The following is a 19,653-nucleotide window of genomic DNA, read 5'->3' on the forward strand; positions in this document are numbered from 1 at the left end:
AACTTAATTAAATAAAATAAATTCCGTAAATTAAGAAATTAAGTAAATAGTAACAAACAATAAATACTGATAAATTTAATTTATCACAAAAAGTTAATAAATGCAGTAAATAATGCAATAAATAGTTTTTTTGATAAATTTAAGAGTTTTTATATAAATTTAGTAAATTTGTAAATTCAATAAATGAAAAAAACAGAACAATTTTGAAAATCATTTTTATACTAAAAATGTGTTGGCGCGATAGTCTGAGCTTATATTTATCAATATTAGTTAATTTGATGATTTATAGTTGAGGTTATGTATTCTCTATATATATTCTTCATTATATTAAATGATAATATAAAATCACATTCAATTTTAATGAAATTGGATTTATTAAGTACAATGCTTACACTTTTATTTTTTCTCTTGCTCACTTTATCAGTTATGACACAGTATGTACAGTTATACTGTGGTTATATGTCATAAATTGACATATACTATACACTATCTTTACTAAAATATACTCAAAGCGGAAATATCCCATTAATGGCGGACGACTAATCCGCATCCTGCAGCCTCGGTGTCCTATCCCTCATTAAAGGATCCCTACTTATTGTTGGTCAGTCACGCCACCGGGGAGCGTAACTTTGGCTGATGGCAGAGAACGAAACGTAATAGGTTCTTACGTCTATCGTAATCGTAGACGTAAAGCAAGGCAGAGAAAACCGTATACGTATATGTAAATCGTGAAAAGCAATCGTGGGGATGCGTGTATTTACATATTCTTATACATTGCAAAAAACTCAAAAGTCGCAACAATTATTAATGATATAAGATATAAAACTTCCAATTTGAATTTTTTGCAATGTATGAATATTATTCCTTCTTTTTCTTGTTCTTTCAATATTACATATCCTTCCATTCGTCCCTCTTTTATTTCGAATTTTTTTCACAAAGATTACATCGAAGTTACCAACCTGGTGGAAAAATGTCTCAGGAATTTTTTATATTATTATTCCAAATTTCTTTTTGAAAATTTTTACGACTTTCTTAGAATGTTCAGAATTTTTTTGATTTTTTAATACAAATTGGAACGGTTTTCTCAGACAAAATAATAATAAAATATTTCAGATTTTTCCCGCCAACACATGTAAAAATCTGAATCAATATATAAGAAAAAATCTGCGCAATTTATCAAAAATTTTCATACATACCTACAGATACTGAAATATTCCGAAATTTCTTATGCAATTATTTCTGAAAGTATTTGAGAAATTTGACATATTTTTCAGAATGTTTTATAAATCTAAAATATGAGAACATCTTAGAAACTTTCTGAGAAAATATAAGTAATTTTTTATCAAGCCACTTTGTGAGGACGTTGGATGCGCTAGTAGGTCTCTTCGTATGACGACTTCGTGTAGAACTTAGATCTAGGAGTAAAAAAAAAAGATTTTTGATCTTTGTGAGGTATATACAATCGGCATTAATAATGCCTTCCATCTGAAGTTAGTCGCGTTCGGATCAAATAATAACTGAACACAATTGAACAACCAATATCTACTACAGATCTACTACATTTTTGGTTGAACCAACAGTCATGATGCACAAATAGCTAGACGCGATGTGTTCAGTTATTATCTGACCCAAACGCGACTAACTTCAGGTAAAAGGCATTATTGACGTGGAGTGTACCCCACAAAGAGCAAACTTTTTTTACACGTAGTCATCGTCATTGACGAAGAGACCTACACTGCGCATCCTGGTTTCCACAATAAATGATTTATTATTTATAATTATTATTCGTAATAATGTTATATACAATATGTAATCGTCAATCGTCGACATTAAGAGCTTTATTTTAAACAAATCTCCGCGCCCGCGCCGTTCGGAACGAGGTGCCCGAGTCGAAATTTTACTCCTTCTTTCGACCTCTTATTTTTCACATTCTGGAGGATTTTGATAGGTTTTATTTATATAAGAATTGTATTGTACTTAGCTCCTACTTTGTGCCTCAAATAGGCAGTAAACGAACCCCATTTTTCCCATTTTGAGGTTTAAAAGAGGAGTTATCGATAAAACCTCCTAAAACCCTCTAGATCCTACACTGATAGAAAAATGTACTAAATTTTAATTAATGTTTTCTCCAATAGTCCTTATAAAGTATTTTTTTTAATTCAGTTAATATTTTTCGAATGAAAAAAATATTCATCCAATTGAAACAAATTTTCTAAACCTAATAAAATATTTACTGAATTTAAAAGAATACTTTATTAGGACTATTGGAGAAAACATTTATTGAAATTTAGTACATTTTACTATCAATGTATTAATTTTTATTACTTTTTAAATCGTAATGAAACATGTTCCATATCACGTACATCATCGGTGATTCATAGTATAGGTTTTGGTAAATTTATAATTGCGTTTAACGGAGCAACGAGATACGGTTGTGACTTTGACTTATGTTGTCGTATCTCGTTATTCTGTTAAATGCAATATTTATCTAGATTTATTATTTAGAATCTAAGATTTTTAAGGGGATGCTGGAGCCGTCTGTTTTACCGGCATTTTGTTGTCGGCACGTAGCGTCGTTAATATTTGACAGAATTAAAAATCCTTCTCCAGACTTGCAGTACATACATTAATGATTCAGGGGAACTCCGATTTTATATAGAAAACGAGAAAAAATTACGGAAGTACAGATTTCCTTATCTACTTTTATCCCAATATGGCGTCTCGAGTAGCGGCGAGCTGTCAGCTCGTCACAAGATGTATTTCATATAAGAGATATACCATTGGTACGAACGCGAAAACAAGTTCCCCTGAATTGCACAACAATAAAAACATCGATAAACCCCCCAAATCAAGATTTGGAAGCGTAATATAAAAGTATAATGTCGATGTGTATCGTGCGTATGTGTGCGTGCAATGTAGCGTGCTATCCTTGTCTATATCTTTGTCTATACAAGGACAGATATAGTCGGTGAGCACTTCTTTATCGACGCTGATCGAGTTCGCCTGCGGCTCCAGCATCCCCTTAATATTAAAAAAATATTACCGCAAAATATTTTATAACATTTTTAATTAATCAGATACATATAGACATACATGTATCACAATTAATAATGTTATAAAATTTATTTATATAGGGGAGACCGGGGCAATTCGTGACAATACGAAAAATTTCCCGCGCGGATAACTTCTATGCATTTGCTGGTAGAAACCTGTATTACAGACCATAGATGGGTCTAATGGTCCTCTATATTAGAACAAAATTCGGTGTGCGTATCTACTATGTTTCGTTGTCAGTGGCGGAAAAAGTGTTTACCTCGTGTAAAAGTAAATTTTTGAATCCACGGATATTTTGTATTCAATACGAAGCAATTGTTTCCAGATTTGAAACGGTAAGTTTTACTTGTTCACCTGGCATTTACACACACATGTGTAACGCAGGTTGCAAGCATTTATTTCTTGTCTGGGTTTTTCGGACCACGAAAGATAAAAAGGGACGCTGGGGCATTTCGTGACATGACCGCCTGGGGTAATTCGTGACACATTGCGTGAACAATCCTGGGGAAACGATGACGATATATGACATCCCTTCGATCGTCACCGATTCTTTGCCTTTAGCCACAACAAGTACAAACATCAGGGCCGGATTCAAAGCAGCAGGAATCTTTCCTTTCAATCCTGACGTTTTTGGTGAAATCGATTTTTTACCCGGTCAAGTCACTGATCGAGCATGGAATGGAGATGACCAACCACAGCCAGGTACCTCAACTGAAAATGATGTGTCAAGGGCCTCAAACAATCCCTTCGATCGTTTCCAAAAGCGGGCAAAAGGAAAGTCACGACAAGAGGACGAAAACGAAAGAGAAGTGCAATTTTGACTGACGCTAATAAACTCGATGCACTTGTTGACGAAAATGACGAAAGAGTACAAAATAAAAAAAAGAATATAAGGATCAAGCCCCCCAAGAAACAGCCAGCTTGCAGAGGACGTGGACGCCCGAGAAAGGTCGTTACTCGCAGTTCGGAAGACGACGAAAGCACAGCCTAACGATTTTTTGCCCTTCCTATTCCATTTAATGTACAATTTGATTAATAAAAACCTTTTTTGAGTGAGTAAGTGTACGTTTTGATATAAATCATGAAAATAGGACGAATTCGGATATTGAAACCCGTTGAAAGAAGAATTGTCACGAATTGCCCCGTGCCTTGTCACGATTTACCCCGGTATTGGGGCAATTCGTGACACGAGACAGAGCGAGGCATTTCGTGTTCTACTTTAAAAGTAATGTGATGAAAAGACACAAATAAATATTTTTTGAAAACTAGAAGGTTGCACGATGAAAAAACCGGCTAAAACGTATTTTTATCTCAAATACTTATCTCAGAAAAAATTCAAAACCAAAAAATGTCACGATTTGCCCCGGTCTCCTCTACTAAATCTTTTTCTTATTAATCATTTGAAACACAACTTAAATAAAAACTCCACTGCAAGTCACCGATAATATACATGACATAGAGCATGTTAATATGATAATGTGGTAAATAGCATATAGGGGGGAGAGTCAGAAAAAATCTAAGAGATCGCACACGTTTGTTTCTAAGGTACAAAGGAACATATATTTATTTGCTTACATTTTTTTATCTACTTGTTCATGTACTCTTGCATACTATCTAAATTAAACTCATATTATATCATAACCAAAAAAAATAAATTTTTAACCATTTAAAACAATTAATATATAGGAAAGTCCCCTATTATGAGATAGGATCCTAATATGAGATGGCGGAGTTTTTTCATGGTGGGATCAACAGATGGGGCCTATATAGGGCCTTTTAGCTTAACATATCTCATATTAGGATCCTGTCTCATAATAGGGGACTTTCCTCTATGTATTGTATCTTAATAAAAATTAAAATTAAAATTTAGTTTCAATAAAATTAACCCTTAAATGCCACCCGGGGTCCAGCGGACACCAGACCCTTTAGAATGATATATTTTCAAATGTTCCCGCCAAATATGGAGCTCATATTTATTTATTTATTATTTTTTATTTTTTTGATTTTGGAGCCAACATTTTAACTGTTGGCGATCTTAATTTTTTATACTATGTTGAAATTGAAATTTTAACAATATAAGCATTTTATTCTCTTTTCTAAGCCTTGAACAACATTGAAAATAATTTTCATAACTAAATATCAAAAAATCAATAAGTAAGGAGACATTTTTCATGCTGGGGTCTTTTAGACCCCATGTGTCATTTACGAGATTCTTGAGAGGTGTGGCATTTAAGGGTTAAAATTAAAATTGAGAAATGTCTTGATACTGATTGTGAGTATCTTAAAATGAAATATTTTAATACTAATAAAACTTAAAATTAATACCTTAATACCAAATAACTAATCGCATATCACAAATGCCATTTAACAAATAATATTGTACTAATTCCTGTAAACAATATTACAACAATTTGTGTTCTTATGAATATTAATAACCAAATGTATGTGGGTATTCCTGTCAACCAACAAGAGCTTGAATAAATAAATATCGGTCCATATTCAATTATCGTATTAATATTAAAATATATGAAAAGTAATTATAAGAAGTAATAACAAAAATAAAGATGTTTTGTAATAGTTTTGTATATATTTAAAATTTCCTACCCCTTTAGTTGCACATATACGCATGCGTACTCATACATACACACACATTCTTCTAATTTTATTTTGAATTATTCATTTTAATAAATAAAGAAAAAAGAGAGAAAGAGGGAAAAAATAGTATAGAAAAATACAATTTTATATAAATAATCATTTATACGTCATATATAAAATTATTTTTTTCAGTTATCAATAATATATAACTATTATTAACATAATAAAATTTCTTTTAATTTTGTTTTTACTATTTTTGATTAAATTAATAAATAGAGAGAACCTTTATTATAAACATTTATTATAAACGTTATTATAAACGTTATTATAAACGTTTAATAATCATATATAATATTTAATCGAAAATATAATAAACCTATAATAATGAAAATAAACTAAATAAAAATAACAATTCTATATATAGGTTGACATCAAAACAGATTAAGAAAACGTTAGGAACATTAAAGTAAGAGCATGATTTCTTAATTCAAACAGAATTGTCAGATTCTAAATAGGAGCTAGAGGTTGAAGAGGTTCAAAATAGGATGATGTGACTGCTTAAAGTATCAAAGTAGGTGTTAGGTCGAACATTTTGGTCGAAAGTAGGTGTTAGATTGAACATATTGAGGTCAAAAATAGGAGAAAAATTTCGACTCGGGTGATCAGCAGAGTTTCACTCGCGAAAGAGAATCTCGTCGCAAAAGGCAATTCGAGCAAGATAGTTGCATTCTTCCACAGGTATCGAGTTTCTCGGGCCGATTTTCGTCAAGTTCGGCCAGTGGGTATCTACGCGGAGGGATGTTTTCCCGCGAGACATCTGCGACACGCTCTCGCAGCTGCAACGGAACGCGACGCCACATTCTTGGCTGGACACGGAGCGTCTGCTCGAGGAGACGTACGGCCCTTCCTGGCGGGACTTATTTGTGAGATTCGACGACGAGGGACCGATCGGCTCGGGATGTTGCGCGCAGGTATGCAGCCGATAGGATATGCCCCGACTGGAGGCTAAGATTCGCGTGCGACAAGCGTATGCGAATCGGACACGCAGTGTCCGATGCGACGAGATGAATGTTATTCGCGCGGCTTTACATCGCCCAAAAATGTGTCGATACGCAGGTGTACAAAGCGTGGATCGATCTGAGTGCGACGCGGGATTCTCGGACGTCGCGTTTCGTGGAAAGTAAGCTAGAAAGCGTTTTCACTTCTCCTCTCTGCGTAACATCGCCGCGATAGAAATCGCGCGGGTGCGATTTAGCGAAAGGTCGCCTTCGTTATCGTTTCCACTTGGAACGATGAAGCGTTCACGCGGCAGACATTTGGGCCTGTCCGGGTGGATTTGCATACTTAGCCGCGTCAAGTATACGCGCAGAGAAATCAAACCGATCGCAGGCCTAAAATGAACAACTCGATATATTGTCGAGATGTCGTTTCTAAATATTTGCGAATTTCCTATCTCATGCGAGAAAAGATACATTCGCACGTATAGAAATGATTGAACTGAAAATCTTATTACCTCGCGACCGTGAAAATCTCTTCAGAAATAAATAAATTATTATGCAATCATTCGGTTTTCAAAAATTATAATTTTGTTAAAAGTTACGAGTAACCAAATTTTCTAAAAAAAAAGAAAAAAAAAGATTTAAAAAAAAATGTAATTAAAATCCAGGAAAAGCTCATTTAGAAGAAAAACATCGATCAAAAATATAATCAATCACAAAAAAGGAATAAAAGAAATATTACATTAATCTAGTAATGAAAAAAAGGAACGTGAAGATAGGTTTTGCTCTGTGATATTTCCGCAATTACACCCACTCTCTTAAATTTATTCGAACTAAGTGGCAGGGTCAACTTGTTAACACGTTGACTGCCAAGCAATATTTGGAAAAGGGTCTCCGACATCAATTTGAGTTAAGTATGTTGAATTATTCAAAACCCAAAAATATAATATATAAAAATAATAAATATTTGTGTCAATAGACGTGTTAATAAATGTGTAATAAGACAATAATAGGTCTGATACTAAAGCAATGGACCAAATCGTCAAATACGAGTTAACTCGCATTTGACAGTCAACGTGTTAATAACTGTAGATGACGAATGAGATAAGACTAATTGTATCAACTATTTCAGACAGAGCTCTCGATGAAAGTGATGAATTCGCGCCTGCCAGTCCGCGTGCCAGGAAATTGCAAACCGTAGCGGTAAAAGTGTTGCATCCCGGAATCAAAGGCCAACTCAAGTACCCTCTTTGAGATATCGCGCAGATAATTCTTAGTAGTCTTTCCCGGCAACGTGTTGAATCGCGTTGCCGATAAAAGCCGCGTGGCACGACGAACCGCGGATGTGTGTACTCGCGTTGCAAGTACCGGGTGTCTCGCCGCTACCGTGATGCCAATGTTTCAATTTTCCTTCGACGAAAACGTCGAATTTCGAGTTTATGTATCTTCCTAACTAAGTCATTAGAAAGCATAAAATCTGCTTGTGTAACGTTATTAATTCACGAGAGAGACACCTCTTATTTTCAATTATTTTCAATTATCAGAGTTCAGGAACTCTCGATTGGCCTGGACGTTTTCGTCGAACGTAAATTCAATTAATTCGAAAAATCTGCTACAAAACGTTGACTCGGCAAATAACGTGTGAGGCACTCTATATATTTTTTCTTCAGAAAGGACATCGCGATAATGCGCGGCCTTTCCAAGTGCGCCACGCACTTCATTCCGAAATTGCGTTGGCTCAGTCTCACGGATTGCATCGACGAATTCGCGCGCATAATGGAAGATCAAGTAATTTCCCACGAAGTACCTTCACATTCACTCTGCGTAATCCGAGAGAAATCTCGTTATAACGAGCTAAGTCGGGCTTCTTTGATTGGGATTGAGATTTGTTGGAGCCGGCATAACTCTGACGAGTTTCTGAGATAAAGTCAATAAGAGACAGAGAGTTGCTTTACTCGTTATCATGAAAACGAGAGATAATCCAGACAGTAAAAGCTATGGCACATAGAAAAATTTAAGAAGAAACAGTTGCTTTACTCGTTATCATGAAAACGAGAGATAATCCAGACAGTAAGGGCTATGGCACGTAGAAAAACTTAAGCAGTAAGACTTTCAATAAGTTTTTCTATGTGCCAGGGCCTTAACTCATTCCAATTGTGCCGGATTCAACCTCTGAGTAATCTGTAGTTCAAAAGCAGTGAGCGAGAACGCGGTAGCTCACATTCAACTAATATCCGTTTCTACCAATGCAGATTAACTTTGATTTTTAACTTACCTTTTACTTTTCTCTAATTTTAAGAACTAGAAAAAGATGAAAAGTAAGTTAAACCGCAATTAAAGTTAATCTACATTGGTGGAAATGGACATAAATCGTGCAATTGATTTTTGCGAAGATTGACATGCGACTGGAAGCCTCCAATCTCGCGAGATTTTCGGCAAACTTCTCGAAGAGGGATGACATCGTGTTCCCGCATCCTTACACGCACCTGACCCATCGCGGGATACTCGTCGAGAGTTTCCACGAGGGTTCACCGATATCCGATTACCTCGAATACGACGACGCTGCTTTACAACGGAGACTCGCCAGGATAGGAATCGCGACGGTCCTTAAAATGGTCAATATAACTCGGGCGATTTCCAATTATTATTATCATCGCTATTGACGTCTGTCGAAGCGCGTTAAAATTCTCAGCTTTCGAAAGGATCAATGTTGAAATTCGAACGAAATCTGATCGCAAAGCTTTATAGAAGATTGATTCGATTTCTCGTAGAGTCCTATTACATATAGAAAAACAAGAAGTGTCAAATCAAAACTTATATACTCGTACATTGGCAACAATCTATAATCTTCTTATAAGAATTTCAACTTTTTATTTCAACTTTCTTTTCTTGATTTTGTCGCTATATAAGTTTGTATTTCATTCAAGCAAGTTTTCTTCGTTCGACGCAATATAATCTCCAAGATTGTAGATTGTTGCGTATATACATATGCATATATAAGTCTTGATTTGGCACTTATTTTTTTCTGTATGTAGAGAATTCGATCGAGAACGATAACGTGTGAATGCCGTTTGACCGTAGATATTTAAGGATAACTTCATCCATTGTGACCTGCACCCGGGAAACATTCTGGTCGAAAAAGCGGTCGTCCCGAAGGCGAGCCTGTTCAACACCTTTCGGCGGGTCATTACCCCCGATTACGTGGCGCACGACCCACGCCTGATCATCCTGGACTGCGGCCTAGTGGTATCTTTGAATGATCGCTGCCGACAAAATCTCCGAGACGTTTTTTACTCGGTGCTAATGGGAAACGTAAGTCCGGCGAGATAACGTTCACTTTTTATTGACATGTGCTCTTTGCCCGAGCTTTCTTAACGGGGAACTTAAGTCGGAGGAACACGTTTAATCTTTCTCCTCTTTTTTTTCCTTCGTTACCGAAGCATGCTTTTCTTCGGTATTTCAATACGGGGACCAGAGAGGCGAGATGCCTATTTTTAATCAAAGCATCTTTTCCGGTATCCAGTCTCCGCAGGGCAAGGGGATCACCGTTGTAAAATACATGATAAAATATTTATGATATGCGAGAGTAATCGGCTATACTTACGCGTCGATCTGTAGAGAAAGACAATTCAATTCAAACTTGAGCGCAATTGCATTCTTCGCAACGCTCTTTTTAAACTTCCTTTCTCTCGCGCATTCGTCGCTTTTTATTTTCCTTACTGTTTTACACGCATACCGTCTCGTTCACCTCGGTGATTATTTTTTACCGCACGTCTCTACATTTCTCGGCCTAGCGCGGTTGAAGTTTTACGTGCAAAATCTGACGTAGGGCGAAATGGCGGCGCAATATATCCTGGAGCATAGCTCGCACATGACCCCCGATCCGGACGGATTCAAGTGTTCGATGAAGAACATCGTCAAGTCTCACCTTTGTAATCCGTTTAACGTTAGTAACAGGAGGTATTCCCTTCGAAGTCCGAGAGATCGCTGAAGCGACGTATCGTTTTTCGCCGATCCTTATTTACCGCGTCGTCGCTCGATCGAAATTGTACTTGGAAACTGTTATTAATTTTTTAGACTTGCCCGCGTTGATTTGCATTGCTTCTCGGAATCGATCTCCCGTTTTTATTTATTTTTTTTATTTATTTCAGTTATGTCGAATCATCGTAGCGCGGAATAATAATAATAATAATAGCCACAACATCAATGCAAGTGATTATATAGCGGGTGCTGTCGGATACGCTATTTAAGATCGCGCGGATTGAATCAGGATCAATCGGCCTCCGAGAAACGCACTCGCGTGAAAAACGATATACCTGTGGCGCGCAATAACGAGGCGCGTATCGCGAATATTAACACGCGCGAGGGGTGGACGAACCAGTTTTTAATACCGGTATCGTAACGCCGATAATGGATAATCGCGAATTATTGCGATTCTAAAGATAGGCGTCATCACCGCGGGAAAAATCCGAGTCCATCGCGAAGGAATTGCGCGGCCGTCGAAAGAGCGTCGTCGACAGCGATCTGCCGGGACACGCCTTCCCGCGTGTAATTTTTTCTGTTTAAAGAAGTAATTACTAGACGCACACGCGGCCGTCCTGGGTATCCGTGCAGGTAAACGTAAGTACCGTTGTGTCGGAATTATTTGCCGCAATGGTCCGTCACCGAGTCAAGCAGGACGGATCCTTCAGCAGCGTGATTCTCAGCATGCTGGTGATCGAGGGCCTCGGCCGCTGCCTGGATCCCGACGTCGATATCTTCGCGGAGCTCCTGCCCTACGTCTTCAGCAGCGCTATATACCACGAGTAAAGACCTAGACAGCACGCGTGTCCACGACATCTTTAAGACGTCTTATGTCCCGATTTTGGATACGGCGCTGTCCGGGGAGATTCTCAACAGAAGTGAACTCTCCGTAATGTAATTTCTCTGGAATATTCTTTTATTGTAGCTCACATAATAAAACAATTGTTCGTACGTAATTGTGAAAGGTCCATTACGCGTTCTCTTCGTTTCGTAACGTTAAGCACTGAATAAATATCTACTCGTGTTGCGTAGTTAAATCAGGGAGAATAAGGTACGGTTCCGGAACGGGTGGAACCTCGGGTGAATTCCAGGCTTTAATAACGCCGGCGGTCAGACGATTCGCGAAAAGAGGAAGAAGAGAAAGACGAAGGGTGGGAGAGGGAGGGGAAACGGAGAGAGGATTCCCATTTTTTAAACGAACCATCGCGCCGTGTAATCGCATCCGACAGAATTCCGGCGAGTGACCAGTTGTGCGTGATCGCTTCCTGGTTGGTCGGCCAGGTCTCTTTGGCGCGGCGCGGTGCGGCGCAGCATACACGTGCACGCGTGCACGCGCGTACACCTGTGTCCGTTCCCTCCTTACGCCGCGCGTAAGGTACGTGAATTGTGTGCGTGGATTTACCGCTCGGTGGATGGGAGCCGGACTATTAAACGAAAAGTTGAACCTCTTCCTTTCTTTCTTTTTTTCCTCTCCTTTCACAAAAACCGCAAGTGATTTATGAAGTTCCGCGTACGTCGCACGCGGCAGCTTCGTGTCGATATACCTGGGGACTCCTTAAAGAACTGTTGACCCCGTGTATATCGGCAAAATATCGATATCGTCCCACGCTCGACTCGTACGCGTCAGCAATTATTTAGCAGATAACAGAGTTAAATCTCTTTATATACGGGAATCAAAAATATATTTTATCTTCTCTATTTTTTATTCTTTTTTATTTTATACTTCATTTTTATTCATGTTATTTTTATTCTCCAGCGTTCTTGATTTTATACTTCATTTTTTATTCATTTATTCTCCGCTGTTTCTTCATCTTGTATATACTTATTTTTTATTCGAAGGCTGAGGGCAAAAACTTCATTAAACCGCGATTACGAGATATGGGTGTAATCACTTGTTATTTTTAGAATCTTGGCTCTCTGATAAATTCTATTTTTAGATATATCCCATATTTATACTTGATAAAGAGATATAGAGAAAGAATCGTATCTCCATTATTATTAATTTAGAAAAAGCAAGGGAAATTGTGTATATTTTTTAGATATAAAATAAAAGTAACAACTTGTTTTATTGAGTTTTTAATAATGTAATTTAACCGGCATGGTTAACAGTACAACTGTCAATAACACACGGTATCTGACCAAAATTAAGGTACTATAAAAATTTTTAATATGACTTTTTCTAAACATTGTATCTTAATAGGAACTAGTAATAAAAGACATAAGACCCTTTACAATTTAAACTTCTGGTAGGTATATTGAAAAATGTACACTGAAAAAAAAAATTTGTTAATCCGAAAAAATATTTAGTCTGATACGTTCAACTAAACATTTTAGTTAGTTAACTAAACATTATTTGTTTCAACAATTTATTTAGTTTTTTAAATCAAGAATTAATTAATTCAACTAATGTTTAATTAAACTAACTAAAATGTTTAGTTGAACGTATCGGACTAAATATTTTTTCGGATTAACAATTTCTTTTCAGTGTATTAACTCCGTTTTGCCAAAAAGACGCGATTCTTTATCTCTAAGGTACAGATATATATAATAAAGAAAATTCTTATAAAATTCTGAAGATTTATTTGTCGGATGTGTTCAAGATTATTCTTTTTTAATGTTTAATGTCAAATACGAAATGTCGGATAATCTTGTTTGTTCTTTCTTTTTCGAAAATGTGACGATAGAAAAATGCGTCGCCACTCACACGCTTGCAGACGGGTAATTAAAATTCCAAGCAACATGGTACGAGAAATTAAATGTGATTCGTCGCGACAGAGCAGAAGGCCAAGCCAGAAGGTCAAATTCAGATTTTGGTCCGATTAGTTGCGCGATCGTCTTTAAGAAATAAACCTATCGCTTTTAGCGTGTGGTCCAGCTTTCTATCTTTCTTTCACACGCTGCTCGTCCTCAAATCCCGAACCTATACGTCGTTTTTCATAAACGAAATAGGTTTCCTTTCGCCCTGTGGGACTCGAAACGCGACGTGATAATTAGACGCGGTTAAGCAACACACACGGGACCAACTTCGAGAACCAGTTTTTTTTTTTTTAAGCAACAGCCCGCCTTTTCAGACAGACATCACAGACGTCCCATGTCCAGCATGTCCTACGCAGCGGAATATAATTTTGAGAAAAAGAATATTCGCTAAATGTGTCTTCAACAATTTTGGAATGTCTTCTCTCGATCATTATTATTCGGAATATTAGCGTGAAATCGCGTCAGGAATTCAGGATATCGCGAATGATATTTTTATGACGGTTTTTGATATCCCCATGGAACGTCTGCAGAATATCGCGTGTCACACGGGAGATTTTCGCGGGGAGAGTCTTCGCTGCGAAGACTTTTTCGGGACGCCGAATTGTGAACGGCCAAGTCACGTTTTCGTCGCTTCACGTGAGACACGCACGCCTGGCCCTGTCGTGGTTTATTTATGCGTACGCGATTATTTCGCGCCGTAGGAACAGATGTTTGCGCGTATATAGGGTGTGCTGGACCTACCGAGTTTCTTCTTGAAGCTGCCGCATGCTGTAACGGAAAAAAACTGTGATTATTTCAATTTTGTCAATAATTACAGAATAATTAATTAATATTTAAATTTAACACATAATTATTGTAACTACATCGCGTATTAAAATAATCATTAATTAAAGCCTCCAAAATTCAAATGAAACCAGCTCGTAATTTGTAGCAGTCACTTTGTATGAGAAGGAGCATCTCATTTTACATATTTATTACATTCACAAGAATCACAAGATGATAGCTATTTGGCCTATTTGACACATCAATAAGTATTTAACGTTGGTCCTTTTTGTAAACGCCGGCGCTATTAATTCGAGTTTATTTTTCTCTCAAGAATGACAGAAAATTCAGAGTTATTCTATATTTATTAGAGGAATAATACACAGAATACGCATTGTCTTATTAGTCTCGCAAATTGTAATTTATAACAGAAATAATATTCTCAGCTACAGCTGTCACGTTAGAACCGGTCGATCCATGGAACATCCGATACTTCTTCATCTTTCTTTATCTACTCCGTAAGGGATTCCCCTGTCCTTAGGCACACTTAGAGCTAAAAATATCAGAGTGCTCGTTAAAGCTACAGGTCTGTAAAAATTCACCCAACTCATTGTACAGGTACTTTTTGAAACGCATGACGCATTCTTTTTCCAGTAGGTAGCCTCATTAATTGCGCAAGTTAACGGTACGGCGCTCATAAATTAGCATTCGCGTTGAGAAATAATTTTTACGCATCGCTCGTCTTTTGAACGCGCATTCTTAAGGATGTTTTACCTATAGCTATATGTAGTATAATTTTGTTTTCTTGATTAAACAGTGTAAAGCTAGTCTCAGAAATTATTAATAAACAACATGTTATCATTAGGACAGAAAAAGCGTAAAAATCATAATTTTTCCCATTTTTGTACTTGATATTGTTTAAATAAATAATTAAAAATTTGAAAAAAAATATTAACAGAACAACTTAAAAAACCGTAATTGCAATTCTCGATGTCATAGAAGTGTACCATAAAAATTTCATTCATTTTTACCGTACATGAGCAGAGATACATATTATGATATTTGCATGGGAAGTATATCTATATATGTATAGGTATACAATTTCTGTAACTTTTAAAGCAAATATCTCAGAAACGGGTCGGTCAATCGATCGCAAATTTAACACAGGTTTTTGGGATATATAAGTGCACAATCTCTGTAAATTTCAGCTTCATCCCTCTATTTTGACTGAACGGACATACATCCTTTTAATTCCCGACACTAATTGTAAGCCTTAGGACCAGATTCACTTGTCGTGAGTGTCAAAGAGAAATTCACCAGGTAACATTTAGCGGATAACAGATTGAAAAAAGGGGGCATTAACGGGAAGGCAGGGGGTTAATTAAATCCGCAATTGCAAAACTTCCCCGGTCGGTTCGGTCGAATTGACGTTTAAAAAGGAGGTCGCGTTAGATCGTAGAAAACGATTGTGTCGCTTATTAATATCGCTGGTCATTTTGCGTTCTGCGGCACATTTTTGTACCTACTTATGGAAACTTAGCTCCGGCCAGACATACGCAATCGGAGAAACACGACTGACGCGCGTTTCACGCTTCGAGATTAAAGCCAATGCGCGCCTGTCGTTAATATTCAGACTCGAACGCTCGGATTCGGTGTCGAATATGCTGTATGCTGTAAAAATGTAAACTTCGATCTCGTCGATTCGCTCGTAGAAAATAAGGATACCTATTGTCCATTTCCACCAATGTAGATTAACTTTAATCTCAGTTACTCTTTATCTTTTAATTCTTAGAATTAGAAAAAGATAAAAAGTAAGTTAAACCAAGATTAAAGTTAATCTACATTGATAGATATGACGATCGAAAATAAACGCTTGACAATTACGCGTCCAAAGCGCATTCGATATTAAGTTATTGACTACATGTTACAGTTGGAGCTATATTAATAAAGCTTAATATTAATAATGAGAAAGGAGTTGTTTCAAAGAAGAAATAATCTATGAAAAGAAAGTATTAAAATTCGATGTCTCCGAATAGATTTTTAAGGAAACAAAGACGCGATCGGAAGAGCAGGATAGACTCTGGATTTTACGTCATATCGGTACGCGATGGATCTTTGGCTCCAGCGGCTCTATGGTATTTTTTCGTGCGTATACACTTCCTTGTATATCACACCGTATCTTCCGCGGGTCAGGTCTATGCCGTCTCGACGCTCGCTTTTACTTCGTTTTACTCCGTTCGAATAGAAACGAGTTCCGATCGACGTCTCATTCCACGTGTTCACGCCCTCTTATGTATGCGATAGAGCTACATCATTTCCCCCTGACCCGGTCTAGCCCGTTCTATGCGGCCGTCCGTTCCACTCCGGACAGCGCGGTCTCCATACCATTACGAGAGACGACGGACAAATATTTAACCCTTAAATGGAAAGAGATCGTCCTTTCGGCCGCCGAATAGCCGTAGATTCTCGAGAAATCTCGGTAGAAATAATTACATTTCCCAATAAAAGCACTTCGGGGGTCCCGGGGGAGCGCAAGGGGCCAAAATTACCGGTTTTCGACGTATTTGTGAGACAAGCTTCCCTTATCGTTCCGTATATTTTTATATTCCGTTCGACGTTCATTACGCTATGAATATTAATCCGCTGATTATAAAATTCATTTTGCGACTGCCCGAAGGATGCGGAGGCCCCTCCGTCTTAGGTTTTTACACCCGTCACCCGATCACCCGTCTCCTTTTCTTCCCGAATTATTGGGTTTATTCGCCGCCACCAGTATTTACCGGTCACTTCCAGTTTTTAGAACATTTAGATAAGCCGCGCCTGTGCAGGTCTATTTTCCGCTCGGCGACTAGAAGACAGTTTGCTCTAATCTCTCGCTCCGGTTTCCAGGTCTTACTCCGATCTTTTCCGATCTCGCTCTCAGTCTCCCTATAGTCGGAGTTGTTTACGCCCTTCGTGGGGACGACGCCGGTTGTTCGATCCGGTTGACGGCCGTTACGCATGACCGCGCAAATTCACCGCGAGACGGCGAGATCGATTTGCGCAAATTAGATGCCGTCTCGCGCGTCCGTGACTTCTCACTCAAGCACGCGTGTGGTGTTCTCCGATTTGACTTGAGAGAGACGATTCTCGCGCGCTTCTCGCGGAACGGTTGACACTCGCTCCGTGGCCGACAAATTCATTCGCGGATTATCTGCAGATCTGTAAACGCCTCCGTCTCCAGGATATTATGTCTGTTCTATTTAGCTAAACTTCTCGCACAGTTCATTTTTTTTCTCTTCTTCTCTCCAACGTGAAAAGAAAAAGAGGAAAGATGAACTGTGCCAGAAGTTCAGCTAAAAAGAACAGGCCTATAATCTATCCTAGGCTCCGTATAAAACACATATTTGTGTGACGTCTTGTATTAAAGAAGCTGACCTGGACCATCTGATCCCGTGCAGATTTCGATTAAGTGAAACGTCAAGAGAGAGGAATATCCTGGACGAGAATCTGGTGAATAAGACTACTATAAAAATCGAGAATTTATGCCCTCGGTAGATCTAGAGAAACTTCTTTGTCCCGCTTCGCTTCCTATTTGCGTTATCTCTCTATTCATGAATCTCACGAGTAATTTATCTAATCGGCATACCCTCAGATAATTGATTACATGTAGGGGTCAACAATACGTTGTACCAGCGATAGCTTCTCGACCTTACCCAGGATTTTTACGCGCTCCCGCTCGTTATTTCTTCGTAATTAACCCTTTAATCTCGGAGCGAAAAAGATACGTTAGGGGGTCAGCTTCTAAAATTTCTTTCTCAGTAATAAGAATACGGTACGAAAAGATATAGATAGCAGACTTCAAGGATGAAGGACAGCAGAAGAAATGACGGAAGTTTAACGGTGGAAAATTTAAATGACAAACCCGAAAGCGGATGCATGCATGCGGTGACCCGATGGCTATTTTTGTCCGAAAAAAAGATGAGAGGACAAGAAACGGCAAAGGTGAAGATAGTTGCGGCATATCCCGTAGCGGCAGCCGGGCAGCCGGGATATCGAGGATCAGTGTCTGCCCGGATCAGGAGCGACTCTCGTATCCTCCTCGGCGGGGAACGTTCCAACGCCATCTGCGCTCCGTTCCGGGCCGTCCGTCATCCGGGACCCCCACTGCGCGCACACGGGTTCCCACTGGATCCCATGGGGCCCCACCATCGGCGACAGCCAACCATGTCGTGGCGCGCGGTCGCGGGACCGACGGACAGGGCACGGAACGGGGCATGTAAACAGAGAGGACAAGGAGATAAGAGAGTCTGTCTCCGGAGACGTCGCGAGACGGAGATGGACCGGCGGGCCCCGGCCCCGGCGTCCCACGACTCCTCCACGAGAGAGAAGGATGAGAGAAGAGCGGGCAAAGCGGGGGGACGGGGGCTTTCATCGCCCCGTCTTACCCCTTTTCTCGGGAACCTCGCGGATCGTCGCTGGTCCGCCCTTTCGGCGTGCCACCAACCATTCATAAATCCGATCGATCCGCTGAACAATGCGGCAATTAACCGCGATTGAAGTTCCATTCGCCGGACACCCCGCATCTCTCCTCTCTCGTCTTTCTTCTCTCGCGGCATCTCTTCCTCCCCCGGGTCTCCGTGTGCCCTTCCTCCTTCGTCCCGTGCTCACGCTACTCTTCTCACTTGTACGTCCGGGTCGCGGGCTTGTTCCCCTCTCCCTCCCACGTGCGTCCACCGAGAAACCCTCTCCGTCCGTGGCGGCCCTCTCTCTCTTCCCGCTTCCTTCTTCTTCGGCCTCCCTCTGTCCTCCTTCTCCTCTTCATCCTTCACTCGCTCTTCTTCCACCTCTGTTTCTACCTCCTCCACCTCCATCACCGCCAGACCTCTTCCTCCTCCAACCCCTGTCACGCTTTCGGAGTTTTTGGAAAACACGAGGGTTCCCGAGGAACTTTTTGGGATCAGTGCCGCCGTGGCTGTCCAACGAGTTGGTACACAATACGGTTCACTGTCGTCATCGTAGTCGCAGCAGTCTGAGTGGACGGATCAGCGATCGCTCCTCGTCCTTGGTTTCTCGCACTCGAATTTCCCTAATTCGTCAATTTCTACGAAAATTTGCGCGCTAGTACATTTATTATCGGTGCCGACAGAATCGACCTTGACAACGGTGGCTATGATAATGCGCTTGAGACCCGTAAGTTATTTCTAATATACCTTTTTACTATCTTTTAACACCTTATTCTCCTATCAAGACAGATCTTGGAAACAGATGTAATTTTTTGAAGAATTATTCTATAAACTTCAATTCTAAATGTTGAAATGAAAACCATATACTTTGTTAAGATTACTCATGCGAGAATTCGTTTTACATTCTCTTTCTCTCTCTCTCTCTCTCTCTCTCTCTCTCTCTCTCTCTCTCTCTCTCTTTCGACACGCAGTATTATATTTTTATTCATTTCTTTAAGTCAATATGTCTGAGGAAGTTC

General features: G+C 39.1%; 1 protein-coding gene across 1 annotated transcript; it reads left to right on the plus strand.

The window, feature by feature from the left end:
* Positions 1-3,143: 3,143 nt before the first annotated feature.
* On the plus strand, positions 3,144-11,626 carry LOC139778548 (uncharacterized aarF domain-containing protein kinase 2). Its single transcript, XM_071716514.1, has 5 exons — positions 3,144-3,389; positions 6,388-8,435; positions 9,041-9,262; positions 9,729-10,593; positions 11,262-11,626. The coding sequence occupies exons 4-5, from the start codon at positions 10,483-10,485 to the stop codon at positions 11,454-11,456; spliced, it is 306 nt and encodes a 101-aa protein (XP_071572615.1). The 5' UTR covers positions 3,144-3,389; positions 6,388-8,435; positions 9,041-9,262; positions 9,729-10,482; the 3' UTR covers positions 11,457-11,626.
* The last annotated feature ends 8,027 nt before the right edge of the window (positions 11,627-19,653 follow it).

This window comes from Temnothorax nylanderi, unplaced genomic scaffold (assembly GCF_030848795.1).
Source record: "Temnothorax nylanderi isolate EJ_2023f unplaced genomic scaffold, tnyl_v1.0 TNYL_tig0187_pilon, whole genome shotgun sequence".
Classification (NCBI taxonomy): Eukaryota; Metazoa; Arthropoda; class Insecta; order Hymenoptera; family Formicidae; genus Temnothorax; species Temnothorax nylanderi.

What these genes read in the sequence shown, in the direction of transcription:
- LOC139778548 (XM_071716514.1), top strand. Translation starts at nt 10,483, where the DNA reads ATGGCGGCGCAATATATCCTGGAGCATAGCTCGCACATGACCCCCGAT. An exon ending in ACCTTTGTAATCCGTTTAAC is followed by an intron (nt 10,594 to 11,261) that starts GTTAGTAACAGG and finishes GTATCCGTGCAG; the next exon opens with GTAAACGTAAGTACCGTTGT.